The following is a 14,198-nucleotide window of genomic DNA, read 5'->3' on the forward strand; positions in this document are numbered from 1 at the left end:
ATAAACAGAAGATACGCAAGCATATATATATTTTTATGTGTGTCTATGGCAAAACCTGTGTCTCTTTACATGCAGATATGTATATACTTTCATAGCACTTTCTACTTCTAGAATCCAGCCAATAAATCCCTGTCACACTGTTAAGCAATGATAGATAAATCAAACACAAAAATGGGTCATGTGAAACACTGCTTACAAGGTTCATATCGCACAGGTCTCCAGTCCTGAATTATGAAAGGGAAGACAGAGGGATGTTTCCAAGCCTTCCGGGCTAATGTTGAGTTCTGGGGATATCCTTTTTCATGAGGGCCTAGATACTGCAGTAAAGTGTCTGAGCTGTCCATTCGAACCAGGAATTCCCACCTATCCTTTCTCAGATTCTAAACAGTTTCAAACCCAGATTACTTTCCCTGGACACCTCAAGAGACACTATTTCTAACAAAGAAGGACAGATGACCTAAGGATATTATTTTTAAAGTCCACTATTTGATGAACATACAAAAAACAGCTACATAAAGGCAGGCTGCAAATTCGGGTCAACAAAGAAATCTTAACTACAAAACTTGTTTTTGACATGAAAACAATTGTTTCTTTATAGAACCTTGATTGTAACAGCTGGCTGGATTGGTAATAACTGTTTTTTTTTTGTTTTGTTTTAATAAGGTCGAAATAGAATAACCATCTACTGCTAAGATAAAGCCACCTTAGAGCTGTCTCAAGATGCAGGCAAGATTATTCCCTAACTGTGATAAACATACTGAAAATTTCACTGGGAAAACTGTTTTAAAACTCTAGATATGTTTTCTATGAGATTTTTCCTTATAGTCATTTATATTCGTTCTTCTGTCTTTGCATTTCATCTTTATTTTTATTTATTTATTTTAGAGAAAGAGAGAGAGAGAGAGAGAGAGAGAGAGAGAGCACAAGCAAGGGTAGGGGCAGAGGGAGAGGGGGAGAGAGAATCCCAAGCAGACTCCCTGTTGAGCGTGGAGCCCACAGGGCTTATCTCTCAACCCTGACACCATGACCTGAGCTGAAGTCAAGAGTTGGACGCTTAACTGACTGAGCCACCCAGGCACCCCTGCATTTCACCTTTTGATTTCCCATTTTACTACCTTATCCAAGCTTAAGAATAATCTTTCTTTTTAGTTGTTGGAATTTCTCTGTTGATTCAGAGAGTACTGACAAACAGCCAAACCCTGCTTCTTGTGCTTTTTACACAAATTCTTTAAAAAAATAAACCCAAAAAAGTGTAAATAGAAGATTAATTTTTTTCCCCTATATAAATGGGGGTCAGAGCTTCTGGAAAAAAAATGATGAGGCTACTTACTGGTCATTTCCATTTTCCGGTGTGCCTAGGAGAGGAGAGAACAGTTATTAAAGCTGTGAGAAGCTTGGTTATAAAAACAAACAAACAAAACAACCCCAAGACCCCTGCTACTTTCTGTGCAGAGATGTTTATAAACCCATTTTGTAACTTTTTTAGCTCCCCTGCAGCCCCACTGACCTTTTTATCAGATATGGTTCCTATTATTCCTCAGGTATGACTGATACACTCATGGGATAGTCCTAAGTAGGCCAACTCTGCTGAATTTAGTTCTGGACTAATTTTAATCTTATAGTTTCATATCACTATGTGAAACTACTATCCATTATCACACATCCCACAGACACCACAAAATGTCTCAGTTTATTTCAGTATCTCTGAAAAAAATTTTCCTCAAAGTATCGAATTACCTTTTTATACCAGCGAATTGAATTTTTGGCTCTCCTTTATACACTGCTCTTTCTGGAGACACAAATCACTGTATTTGTGGTGAACAACAATGTAGACATTATTTCTAATTGCATTTGGAGCCCACTGATTCGGCCTCTCAAAAGTGCTCTGCAAAATGTCACTGAGGCTACTAACTGTAACTAACGTTTTGTTCGTTTTGCTGGGCTGCTCCACCAGGGTCTGGTAGAAGACATTTGGGGTGTAGAGGGAGAATTCAGAATGTTTCATTTCGCACAAACCCTTGGACCTTAGGGAGGATATGTTGGTGGTCAAACCTTGCATCATTAATCTGTGGCACATCAGGCAAACTAATGTAATTGCTTGGGGTCCCCCTGTTTTGTTCCCAATTTTGCTGTGGTTTTTCTTCCATTGCTACTCAACTTTTGTCTCTTGGATTGCCTTTCACCTTTAATGTAGCCCTTGTCATTGGGATGTGCCCTTGAAATATAATTACCTGGCGGTGATCATCGTTGTTTTATAAAGAGTTTGATTTCCACTAATATTTTGGCTACTTCTATTTCCGTCACCTTGGCAAAGACAAGCCATCATGACTCTTAATCCCTAGGACTTAACTCATGGCGCCATATGTTGCTCACCAACTCGATCTAACTTTGTCTTCCCAACATCAGTAGGATTTTAGCAGCATTTTTTATTCTTATTTTAAGTGTTATGTGTGATATCACTCGTGATGCTCATAACCCTGTTTCAGAATGAGTTGATACTTTTTTGCGTGCTTGTTTTAATATTTTTCCTTAGAATACTGCAATACGGGTTCATTAGCAAATAGACGCATGCCAACAGACAATCTTCTGCATATATGCTGCTCGTCCTTGGGTTAAAGCTCAGACCACGGTCAACATTATCTAGATAAGCTTAATTTCATACCAAAATCTCTGATTCATGTTGTCTTCCACAAAGCAGAGAGGGTTTACAAGTTTTCTGAACTTGATGAAGTCTCACCCACATACTTGAAGAGAGATTAACTGTGGGTGTCTAATGGTGCTAATTTAATAACAATTCTGTAAAATTCTGCTTGGAAAGCAAAGTTAACAATAGCCACATAGATTTGGCTAATTGTATAATTGCTGAACTTTGTTATAAAGTATTATATGCCTCCACAATAACTCTCCATAGCAGTAGGGATTTTATATATTTTTCCCTGAATGATCGAATTCATCCAATTCATCTTCTTTAATAGAAAATGTCAACTTTTCAAATAACTTATTTGCAAATCTTCTTATGCAAAGCAGTCTTTCAGTACAGGATATTTTTAAAAATGGATTTAGCTCATTAATTTTTTTTAACCTATCCTACATACTCAACACCCACAGGCTTCACCTTGGAATGGTCGATTTCCCATAAAAGATAGTATTGGTGGTTTAGAAACTTAGAGAAATTAAACTGATTTATAAAATTGCTATTTCCCCTCTGGAAATTGACTAAGGAAACATATTTCAGACATTATTAAGAAGTTTATTCACTAACTCCCAAAGGGAAAGGCATTTATTTGTTTTCTGCTTATTTTCCAATAAGAGCTAAAATGAACACTACTGGTTTTTTGTGTAACTTTGCCTTGTACTGTCACGCTCCTGCCCTGAACTTTGTGCCATGAATGGTCAGGGATTGGCCATAGGAACAGCATCCCTTAGTATCTTGGGGGCGCACTGTTCATGGGGTAAAGAAGAGTGTGGCTTGCATATCTTCTAAAATTAATCAATTTTGGGGCATCTGGGTGGTGCAGTCTGTTAAGCGTCCAACTCTTGATTTAGGCTCAAGTCGTGACCTTAGGGTCGTGAGAACAAGCCCTATGACAGGCTCCACACACACGCAGAGTCTGCTTGAGATTCTCTCTCCCTCTGCCCCTCCCGCTCATGCTCTCTCTCTCTCTCAAATAAATAAATAAATATATAAAAAATAAAGATAAAAATAATCAATTTTTACTTCTTAATAGGATATGAGACTTAGGTGGTATTCTTGTTAGTGAAATATTTAGAATTGAAGTGAGGAAAGGGAAGGTTCTATTTTATTGGAAATTTAAAAATTTATTTTGACAAGCATCTAGTAAGGTTCTGCTATATATTATGCACAATGCAATGCGAACACTATGTGGTTTGTGAGTTGGAGGGCTTGCCTGATGTTATGGACTGTTTCTGTCCTCCTAAAATTCATCTGTTAAATCTTAATGCCCAATAGGATGATATTAGGAGATGGAACATTTGGAAGGTCATTAAGTCATGAGAGTGGAGTCCTCACGAATGGGATTCGTGCCCTTATAAAAGGGACCCCAGGGAGCTCTCCTGTCCCCTTTGCCACGTGAAGACACGGTGAGAGCGTGGCTGTGTAGAAAGCAGGAAGAGTGCCCTCGTCCGACATCAGATGTGAGGCCGCCTTGATTGGACTTCTCAGCCTCCAGAACCATGAGAAATGTTTGTCGTTGAAGCCACCCTGTCCGTGGAATTTTTGGTGATAGCAACCCCAATAGAACAAAGACCCATCTTGCGGGGACAGCGGGCACATAGAGAAGTAACTCTACGATCATGTGATGAATAATATCACAAAATTCTGTGCAATTAGAAGAAAAAACTCTATTCTTCTTAAGGAGATGGTGTGTTATAGAGAGATACTCTCAGTTGCTGTGTGAGCTAGATCTTTCATGGATAGATTGGAGATTGGGTATGTTATAAAAGTTAAGTGGTGAGCAAGGTGTTCTAGGCGAGGGAATAGCACCGATGAAGGCATGGGGCCGTGACACTACGGTACACAACCAGGGCTCAGGTCTGGAATAGAAAGATAGGTCAATGTTTAAGACAAGGGAGGGGAATGCCGAGCTACGGAAACTGAAGGTGGTTCGAGAGGAGCTCAAGTATCTGGGATGGAAAAAAGACTGAATGAAGACTTTAGGAAATCTGAATAAGGTAGGGATTTAACTAATAACAACGCATCCATATGGCTAATTAATTGTGACAGATAGAGCAATACTACTCTAAGATATTAATAATAAGGGAAACAGGGTGGTGTATGGGAACTCTCTAACTAGCCTTGTCACTTTTCTGTAAATCTCAGTCTATTTTAAAATAAAAAAAATTTAAAAAAGAATAAAAATATAATGCCATTATGGAAACCATAAATACTTAAGAGGAGGGAGAAGATGAAACCGCAAAAAGAAAAAAAAAGAAAAACAGAGTGAGGATGTAAAAGAGAGCAGTGCGATTAATTAATTAAGTTAATTAATTAATTAATTTTAGTTTCAGGAGTAGAATTTAGAGAGTCGTCACTTCCATACATCATCCGATGCTCATCACAAGCATGCCCTCCTTCATCCCTGTCACCCATTTCACCCATCCCCCCTCCAGCATCTCTCAGTTTGTTCTCTATAGTTGAGAGCAGCAGTGCTATTTTAAAGAAAAGAGGAAAGACTTCAAACGCCACTGGAGAGATTAAGGAGGATAAGAAAGAACGGTCAAGCTAAAAGCCCACCAAAAATCGCACTCCTGTTCAATCCTGAGGAGCTGAATCAATTAGCGGAACACACAGCCACGGAAGACACCTTCCTTGGAAGGAAGCTGTACCTCCCAGGAGGGCTGACGTCATAGAATGCTCTTCCTGAGATTGTGGGCCCCTCAACTAAAGTCTTAGCAACGCTTTTGTCTATTCTCTGTCACATGGAAGTGGAAAAATTCTTCACTGCAGTTAAGGTGTGTCGTTTTATGCCTCCGTTATACCATAGTCCCCTGACCACTCACAGAACGGGGGTTATTTCATTAAAAAGAATCTGTCCATATTTGATAGTATCTGCCACTAGCAGGTAATCCTCACCCCTTACATTCATCAGCATTCAGTGGGTTTCTTTGCCCCTTCTCCTCTATTTCTGTGATCAAGCAATAGGGCATTTTATTTCCTTCTGTAATCCTCCTTTCCCCTTGAGTTTAAATTCAAGTTTAGATTGAACATATGTTCACCTTTCAGAAAACAAAATGAAACAAAACCCTGTTACCTACCTGGGTCTGTCTTCCAGCACATTCGATACAAACCCACAAGAACAAATGCAGAAAGTGTCACTACAATCAAAGCAATCACCACTGGCAAAATAATACCTAAAAAGTATTGAAGACACTGTCAATTAGAGTGGCTATTGACTTTAACTGTAAAGAGTTTACAGAGCAAAGGCACGCATGCATCCTCCCTTCTTCAAACATCACTCTATTAAACAGACTATATTTTCAGCAAAGAAGATTTATCTGATTCAGAGGTTTTACTCTAGTTGTCATTTCTGACGTATCCACTTGATGTCAGTCTTGCAGCCTTTTGAAATAAAGTTCCAAATGTAAGGGAGCCGATTTTCTCACCTTCTTAGAGACTGGAAAAGTGGGGAGATGGAAGACTGGAGAATCAGAAGATGTCCTCTAGACTATGGTCTGACCCACATTCACACATTATATCCCTTACTACTTCATAAAAAGGTTACTGGAATATCTATCTATCTATCATCTATCCCATACTGGAACTGCTCTAGTCGTGATATTGGCTTCCTAAAAAACTCAGAAATTCTCAATTTCTAAGGAAATGAATGGATTTTTTCTATTCAGTCGTAGAATACACACATATGGTATATGGTATATGATATATATGTTTTTGCTAAAATGGAGCGTTTCTTTCAAGGCCATTTTTAACATAAAGTTCTGTGAAGGTGAATAATTCGTTTTTAAGGAGCTCTCTGCCTGTGCACTTATGGCTTATCTTTCCATAATAATATCTTAAAACTAGAAAAGGTATAAAATAGCATAAGTGGACATAAATGGATATCAGAGTGGATACGATTTTTTAAAAATGAGCACACGGTTCAAGAAAGACGTATGTGTGTTCGTGCACATACATTTAAAGGAGTGGAGTTGTGACAGTAAATCGGGGTGAGTTTTTATTCAGAGGAGGGTCTTGCTGTTTTGGTTTGGTTTTAACATCTGTCTTCTTTTGTGACAATCACTGTCCAGGTTAAAGCAACAGTGATGAAAAGACGAAGCTGTCATGGCCGTACGAGCGGAGATGTGGGGGCCGTAGTTATTATTTAGCGCTGTCTTCTCATCTGCTTGCATATGTCCACCTCGTATTTATCCAATTTTCTATAGGATGGTTTATACTTCCAAAGTTATAGTTAAATATTTGTTTCATATTAGACCTTGAGCGAGATGATGAATGCCTCCCAAAATGAAGATGCCATGAATTAACAGGTCAATAAATGCAATGTTGACTTGTTGAATGGAATGGCTTTACCTAAACCGAGATAATCTTTTATCATTGACTTCATATACATTCACCTTATTCTTCATTTCTAGGAAAATGAGTGGAGTTTTTTCTATTCAGACCTAGAACACACATATATGTTACATGATATATACATGTTTTTGCTAAAATGGAGTATTTCTTTAAAGGCCATTTTTAACATAAGGTAAAGTTCTGTGTAGGTGAACAATTCATTTTTACGGAGCTCTCTGCATGCTCTTTGGCTTATCTGGGACTAGTCTTATCAATTCACCCTGACCCTTGGTGGTAGTTGCTTAGGACTAGGGTAAGAAAAAAATCCCAAAGGTGTGCCCGTTAAAATCAGATGCAATAGCAGGAAATTCTCAAAGCAGACGAAAATTAGGTAGGATTATAATGAAACCGCAGGTTTAGTAAAGTTGATAAAAGGCTGTCAATAATCGAATCCTCTCTGTTATCAGGCACATTCAAACATTTTGCGTATTTGTTGCCACGAATGAAGATACATCTGTTACTCACTGGAGTAAGAGGGGCTGGCTGAAGAAGAGCTTGCATTTTTTGCATCCTCAGTACCTATTATTTTAAGAAAGAAAAACAGTAAGTCACCTTTGGTTAATGTGTGCCAATCCTCACAATCCTCTCCCCCACCCCCATTTAAGCAAGCCTTTGTGATCTCTAGGTATGATGCTTCAAGTGGAAAAAAAGCTCTCTCATTCTGAGAGAACTCTGTTTTGTAAATCAAGACTGGTAGGGAGTTAATGTATACAGTTTGAGGAATTTGGACAAACGCCTATACCTGTGAAACTATCACCACAATCAAGGTAATAGACATATCTATCACTTTCAAAGTTTCCTTGTGTCCCTATTTTACCACAGATGTGCAGTTTTGTTTTGTATTTCAATTATAGCTCAATAAAGCTGTTAAAAAAAAAAGATTTGTAGGGTTTTCTTGGTGAGAAGGGGTCAAGGAAAGCACATGTCCATTCATGCACACAGAAGTCATACCTTGAAACTGGGAGCTGTTTCCTGGCGTTGTAACTGAGATTGAGGGTAATGTACTGGGGTTAGAAGGTGACGCCTCTGGATGTAGAGGGTTAACTGTAGGGAAATCACAGATCCAGTCAGACGAGGGTGTTAATTCTTACTGAATCTCTTTGCAGATTTTAATAGTTTGCATTTCTGAGGACCTGTGAAACTGTTTATTGTGGAATCATAGGATACACACAATCGTACACTAAATCATAAGTTCCTTTATTTCTCCGGTAGAGATGATTAAATTTGGAATCACAAAACCTGGGTAATCAGTATCACATCTTGAAATACTGGCCAAGAAAGCTGAAGTTACGTCTCTTATCCTAGGCTGCAGTCTGTATCACCCGCTGCATGACATTCTTGTGGGACGCAAATCTATTCAACAGCAGTAGTCACATTTCAGATATTACAACTTCGGGGGATAGAGATTTTTTTTTTTTCCAACACACAACTTAAAATAGATATAAATGCGCAGGACTTCAGATTTTATCCTGTTTCTTAGAAAAGATTGCAACTGAGGTTTTGGTTAAAAGGACTGGGGAAGATATCAAGGAAGATTCCTTCATTTTCACCCTTAAACCTCAGTCGTTGTTTACATGTATGTGCCTTCTCTATAATAACTGCATTTCCACCACTGTTTCATGCTCTTCTTCCAAAGAAATTGTTAATTTTAAGTTATTATGATTATTATTTTTTATTATTATTAGTTTACTTAAGTCAACATCTGCCATCTTCCACCAGAAGGCCTGAAACAAAAGTCATAAATAAAAATGCATTATTCAACATCCACTAATCTCAACAAGTTGCAAGGAAATACCAATATGTAAATGCTTTATAAGCTTGGAGTATTTATTCTTGTGAATTTGGGACAAAACACCGTTTGTATTTAGAATGATTTTGAAAAAGAATTATTTTTCAAAGGATGTAGTTTAAAGTGATCTCCTTTGATCACACCTGTTTGCCTTGTCTCACCGCTGAAGTTTAAGTTCCTGCGGTGTGAAGGCCGTAACTCCACATGGAGCTCTACCTGTAGTGGGTGTGCAGTGAAATGGAGCTAGCTGCTTGGCTGAAGCAAGAGGCATCTTTCATACTTATGGCCCCCTGTGGAGTATTGAGGATGTATATAATTGCATCAGAGAAATTGATATTGCCTATGATTGCCTTGGATCTTTCCCTCTGCCACCCACAGCCCAGCACGCAGTGCATGATCATGCCTTTTTGACATCTGTGGGGGAAGAATAACGTTTAGAGTCTGTACCGTTCTTGCCATGCAAGAAATCTGTGGGATGCCCATAAGAACAAAGAAAAATGTCAGCCTAGTGCACTAAATGGGCAAAAAAAAGAAATATTAAATGAAAGAGTGGGAACTAGCTGAAACCTTGGTACTTTCAGCTGCTTTTTCCTGCATCAAGTGTTTTAGTGAGAACATTGCTCTTTTGATTGTGTTGGTAGAGAACAAGATGGCTGATTAAATTACCTGGGATTTCCCAAGGGTTAATTTTAAAGACTCCATATCCGATCTTACTACCATCTCATAGAAAAGCTAAGTGGTTACAATTCTGAATATAACATATGTGGTTTAGATAAAACTCCAAACTTTCCTACTTAACACATGTTGATTGTCCAGTGCCAACTGTTATTACTAATGATCCATGGGGGTTGGCAATAGAGTTAACCCTTCTTGAAAGAAGAATTTATTGGCTCCTTGGACAAAGCCTTTAAAAGTTTTGTTTTTCTTTTAACTGCAACCTTCAATTAATAAGTCATTTCTGGGGGTGCCTGGGTGGCTCAGTTGGTTGAGCATCTGACTCTTGATTTCGGCTCAGATTGTGATCTTATGGGTCGTGGGATCAAGCCCCGAGTTGGGCTCAGCGCTCAGCAGTGAGTCTGCTTCAGATTCTCTCTCCCTCTCTCTTTGCCGTTCCCCCACTCATGCTCTTATTCTCTCTCTCTCTCAAATAAATAAATATTTTAAAAAAAAATTTTTTTAAAGATTTTATTTATTTATTTGAGAGAGACAATGAGAGAGAGAGAGAGCACGAGAGGGAAGAGGGTCAGAGGGAGAAGCAGACACCCTGCCGAGCAGGGAGCCCGATGCGGGACTCCATCCCATGACTCCAGGATCATGACCTGAGCTGAAGGCAGTCGCTTAACCAACTGAGCCACCCTGGCGCCCCTAAAAAATCATTTCTGAATCTGTCACACCTACACACACACACACACACACACACACACACACACGCATACACACTCACACACTTTACCTCTATTATGTGTGATGCCTTCTGGTATTTTGTTTTCTATTATCTTTTATTTAATTTTTCCAATATTGGCCATGACCCACTTTTGGAAATTAACTCACAATTTGAGAAACCCTATTAGTATGCTCATATCAGTGAAATTATTATTCTTGGCTTAATTCATAAATTGTGGCCCTAATGGAATTCTTTCTGTGACGAAGACAGAAGGATCCATGATGTGTTCAGAGCTGATGATCTCTGTGGATTTTGTTGAGACTCTATTATGCTACATTACTACTAAAACAGCATTGGCAGAGGAGGTACAGGAGAAGTATAGTGGAGTAGTTAACAGCATGATTCTGAAGTCAGAGTAAGCGGGTTCAAATCAGACTATAGAACTTGTTTCCTATAAAATGCTGGGCAAGTCACTTAACCTCTTTGTGCTTGAGTTTCCACATGTACAAGTGGTGATTTTAATAGTTCTGTATCATAGTGTTGTAAAGTCAAATGGATAAAATTAAATTTAAATGGCTTAGAAAAGTACTTGATACTAATATATTTATATTACATTATTTTATATTTTATTATTATATTATTTTATAATCTTTTTATTATATTGTGATTAGGCCTCTAAAGAGTTGTACTTTTCAACTAAAGTCAACTTGTCCCATTTTTTTCCAAAAATTCTTAACGTAAAAATAAATGCAATAGACTATTCTGACACCTCCGTGTTTTTGGATGCTCCTTTTCTCTAACCAGGAATTGGAATAACTGGAGTATATAGCACTCTTACATGACATAGATTTACTGTGGGACCCTGACTTTTGGTGATTATAGTGATTATTTAATTGCAGATATGTTGTGTCATTTTTTAAAGATTTTATTTATTTATTTATTTGTCAGAGAGAGAGAGAGAGAGAGAGAGAGCACAAGCAGGGGGAGCAGCAGAGGGAGAGGCAGAAGCAGGCTTCCCGGTGAACAAGGAGCCCAACATGGGCCTTGATCCCAGGAACCCGGGATCATGACCTGAGCTGAAAGCAGACATTTAACCAACTAAGCCATCCAGGCTCCCCTGTTGTGTCATAATTTAAACCCAGTTTGCAAGCCAGGAAACTCCAACTACGGCAGTGTAACTGACCAAGCTTTCTCACCTGCTTTCTGAAATTCATCATTGTGTTCTTGCTGATGCCATGCCTCCCCCAGGCTTCCCCCAGCCAATGACTGAGCCTAACAAAGATATGAAAGCAGGTTTATTCTTGGAGCCAGAAACTCGTCTGAGGAGATACTCAGGCTAGAGGAGTCCCTGTTGCCCTCTTAGAAGAGGGTATATAAGATACATAGATATTAATGGGAGAAAAGTGTGATTGGCAGTAGAGAATAAGACATTCTATATGAAAAAGAAAATAAAACTATATATTCTATTTTTATTTCTTGTATGTTGCCTACACTTCTTTCTAATATTTGGACACTTAAAGTTAAGTACCTGAGGGGCTAAACTCAATTGAATTGAAAGATTTTTCCCATCACTGGGACTTGTGTTTAATTGCAATTTGATGGATTCATGTCTCATTTTTAAAAATGACTTTTCAGCATTTGACACAATAAATCATTCACTCTTCCTTAACACCTTTTCTTCACATGGCTACCAGTAGGAGCACAGCTTATGGCTTATTCTTCTTGGTCTCTGGCTGGTTCCCCTTTCTTTCTCTGACTCACAATCTTAGAGGGTCCTGAGGCTTACTACTTTGTCTTCATCTCTAACTACACTAATTTCTTTGATGATCTCATTCACTTTCAAGGCTTAAATACAACATCAATCTCAATGATCCCCGAATTTATATTTCCAGCCCAGATCTCATTCTTAAACTCCAGATGCATAAAGCCACATACTTACTCAGCAAATAATAAACATCTTAAATTCAACATGTCCAAACTTGAACTTCTGCTTTATCTGCAGGTTTTCCATCTGGCAATCATTCCTTCCAATCTTTTAGGCCAAAGACCTCATAGCTATTTTGCCTCATCTTTTACATCCTACCCCACATGCAGGATCAGCAGGAATATCTATTGGCTTCACCTCCGAAATATATAGAGATTTCATGCAACCTACCCTGTGACTACCCTGGTCCAAGCTAATATCATCTCTCTCCTGGAAAATTTCCAAAGTATTTTTGCTTCATCTGACAGGCTCTCCTTAGCTCTCAGATTTATATTTATAAAATATGACTCAGATCATGTCACTGCTTTGCTCAAGACACACAATATTTCCCCATTCCACTTATGGAAAAAGCCAAAGTCCTTGCGATAACCCTCCAAAGCCTAGGCAATCTGCCTGGCAAATATCCTGCCCTGCTTACTCAGTGCAGGCACTGAAACACACAGGATCTCTCCTCAAGCCTGGGTGCTCTTCTTTCACAGATTGGTTTGCTCACTTCCTCGTACTTACTCAAATCATTTTAGGAAAGCTTACCTTGACCACTTTTTCCAGTCCTGCAAACTGGTCGCCACCTTTCTTCCCCTCCTAAGCCCTTCTTCCTACACTGCTGTGCATTCTTTCTTTCTCATCACATTGACCATCTTCTAACTAAGACCCTTGAGGGCAAGGATAATATTTTCCTCACTGATGTTTCCCAAATGTTAGAACAGTGTCTGGAAGTAGGGTCTGTAAATCTTTGCTCTATGGATAAACAAACTTTTTGGCAGAAGTGACTACTGTTAAAGATGAAATGAATTAATGGGCACACCTTTTGTATCTTCATATTTGGACTGGTACAGGTTTAAGATCATTGTAACATTAATATTTTCATTCATTCTACAATAAGAAAAAAGTGAACACCTACTCCGGTTCAACAGGAGATATTGAAAGAAATAGAGTGGAATACAAAAGGTAGTTATTGCATTTAAGGAGCTTATATCCTTGCAGGGGAGGTGAGAAGCACAGCCCAAAGTGGATAGATGTAAAACAAGAAATAAAGAATAAGACAAAACAATATGTCAGGGGTCAAACTAAGAGAGCCTCTGTTATTGCCCATTAAATTTTACTTATGAGCTAACTCTTAATAAAAAGGATCCGAGTAGCTGAAGCAATGACATATACCATAAGATGAATACAATAGAAATAGGAAATCAGAACCAATGCAAATGGATGAAATAAACAGGTTCCTTCTAAGAATTAATACCAAACATTAATACAGTTTCTGGTGTTCCTGTAAGAATTGACTCTGAGCATCCTGACACTCAGAAAAAGAAGCACAGTGTACTCTAGGTTTTCATTATCAGAGAAAAAGTGGTTTCTTCTATAAGTAAGTGGCATATAAGTGGTGGGGACAATAAATGCTAGGAGTATGGTTGGTACCATTCTCTGTTTTGGGAGGGGAATATGCCGATACGATCCCTGAAGTCTGTTCTAGCATTAACATTTTGGATTCTTCTCAAGGTTCTTTTCAGTCCAGATTTTGTCATAGTTAGAATGTATTTTCACCTATAATGGTATTCCCTGTCTACTTAATGGGCAAAATATCAAAAGGGAAGTTCTCTGTTCTCATAAGACCTTACCTTTCTGACCTTGGTGTACTATTTTTTTTAAAGATTTTATTTATTTATTTGAGAGAGAGAGAGTAAGCGCACAAGTGGGGCGTGGGGACAGAGGGAGAGAGATAAGCCGAATCTCCACCGATGCAGGGCTCCATTCCAGGACCCTGAGATCATGACTTGAGCCAAAGGCAGACGTTTCACTGACTAAGCTACCCAAGGTGCCCCAATCTCGGTGTACTCTTAAAGCAATGCAAAAAAAAAAAAAAGTTTTACCTCAAATTTCTTTCACTTTGCACCATCAATGTGACTAACCTTGGGTAACAGAATCTTCTAACTCATTGATAACTGTGAATGGAGAT

General features: G+C 38.6%; 1 protein-coding gene across 3 annotated transcripts in view; it reads right to left on the reverse strand.

Annotated features, from left to right (window-relative positions):
* Positions 1-14,198, reverse strand: part of EMCN (endomucin) — a 94,585-nt gene that overhangs the window by 13,281 nt on the left and 67,106 nt on the right. For all 3 annotated transcript variants that reach the window (XM_027598331.1, XM_027598332.1, XM_027598330.1), the window contains exons 6-9: positions 8,039-8,131; positions 7,553-7,606; positions 5,776-5,871; positions 1,331-1,355 (exon numbers count right to left, since the gene is read on the reverse strand). In XM_027598331.1, the coding sequence (XP_027454132.1) occupies positions 1,331-1,355; positions 5,776-5,871; positions 7,553-7,606; positions 8,039-8,131 (268 nt within the window). The remainder of the gene's footprint in view (positions 1-1,330; positions 1,356-5,775; positions 5,872-7,552; positions 7,607-8,038; positions 8,132-14,198) is intronic.

This window comes from Zalophus californianus, chromosome 2 (genome assembly GCF_009762305.2).
Source record: "Zalophus californianus isolate mZalCal1 chromosome 2, mZalCal1.pri.v2, whole genome shotgun sequence".
Lineage (NCBI taxonomy): Eukaryota > Metazoa > Chordata > Mammalia > Carnivora > Otariidae > Zalophus > Zalophus californianus.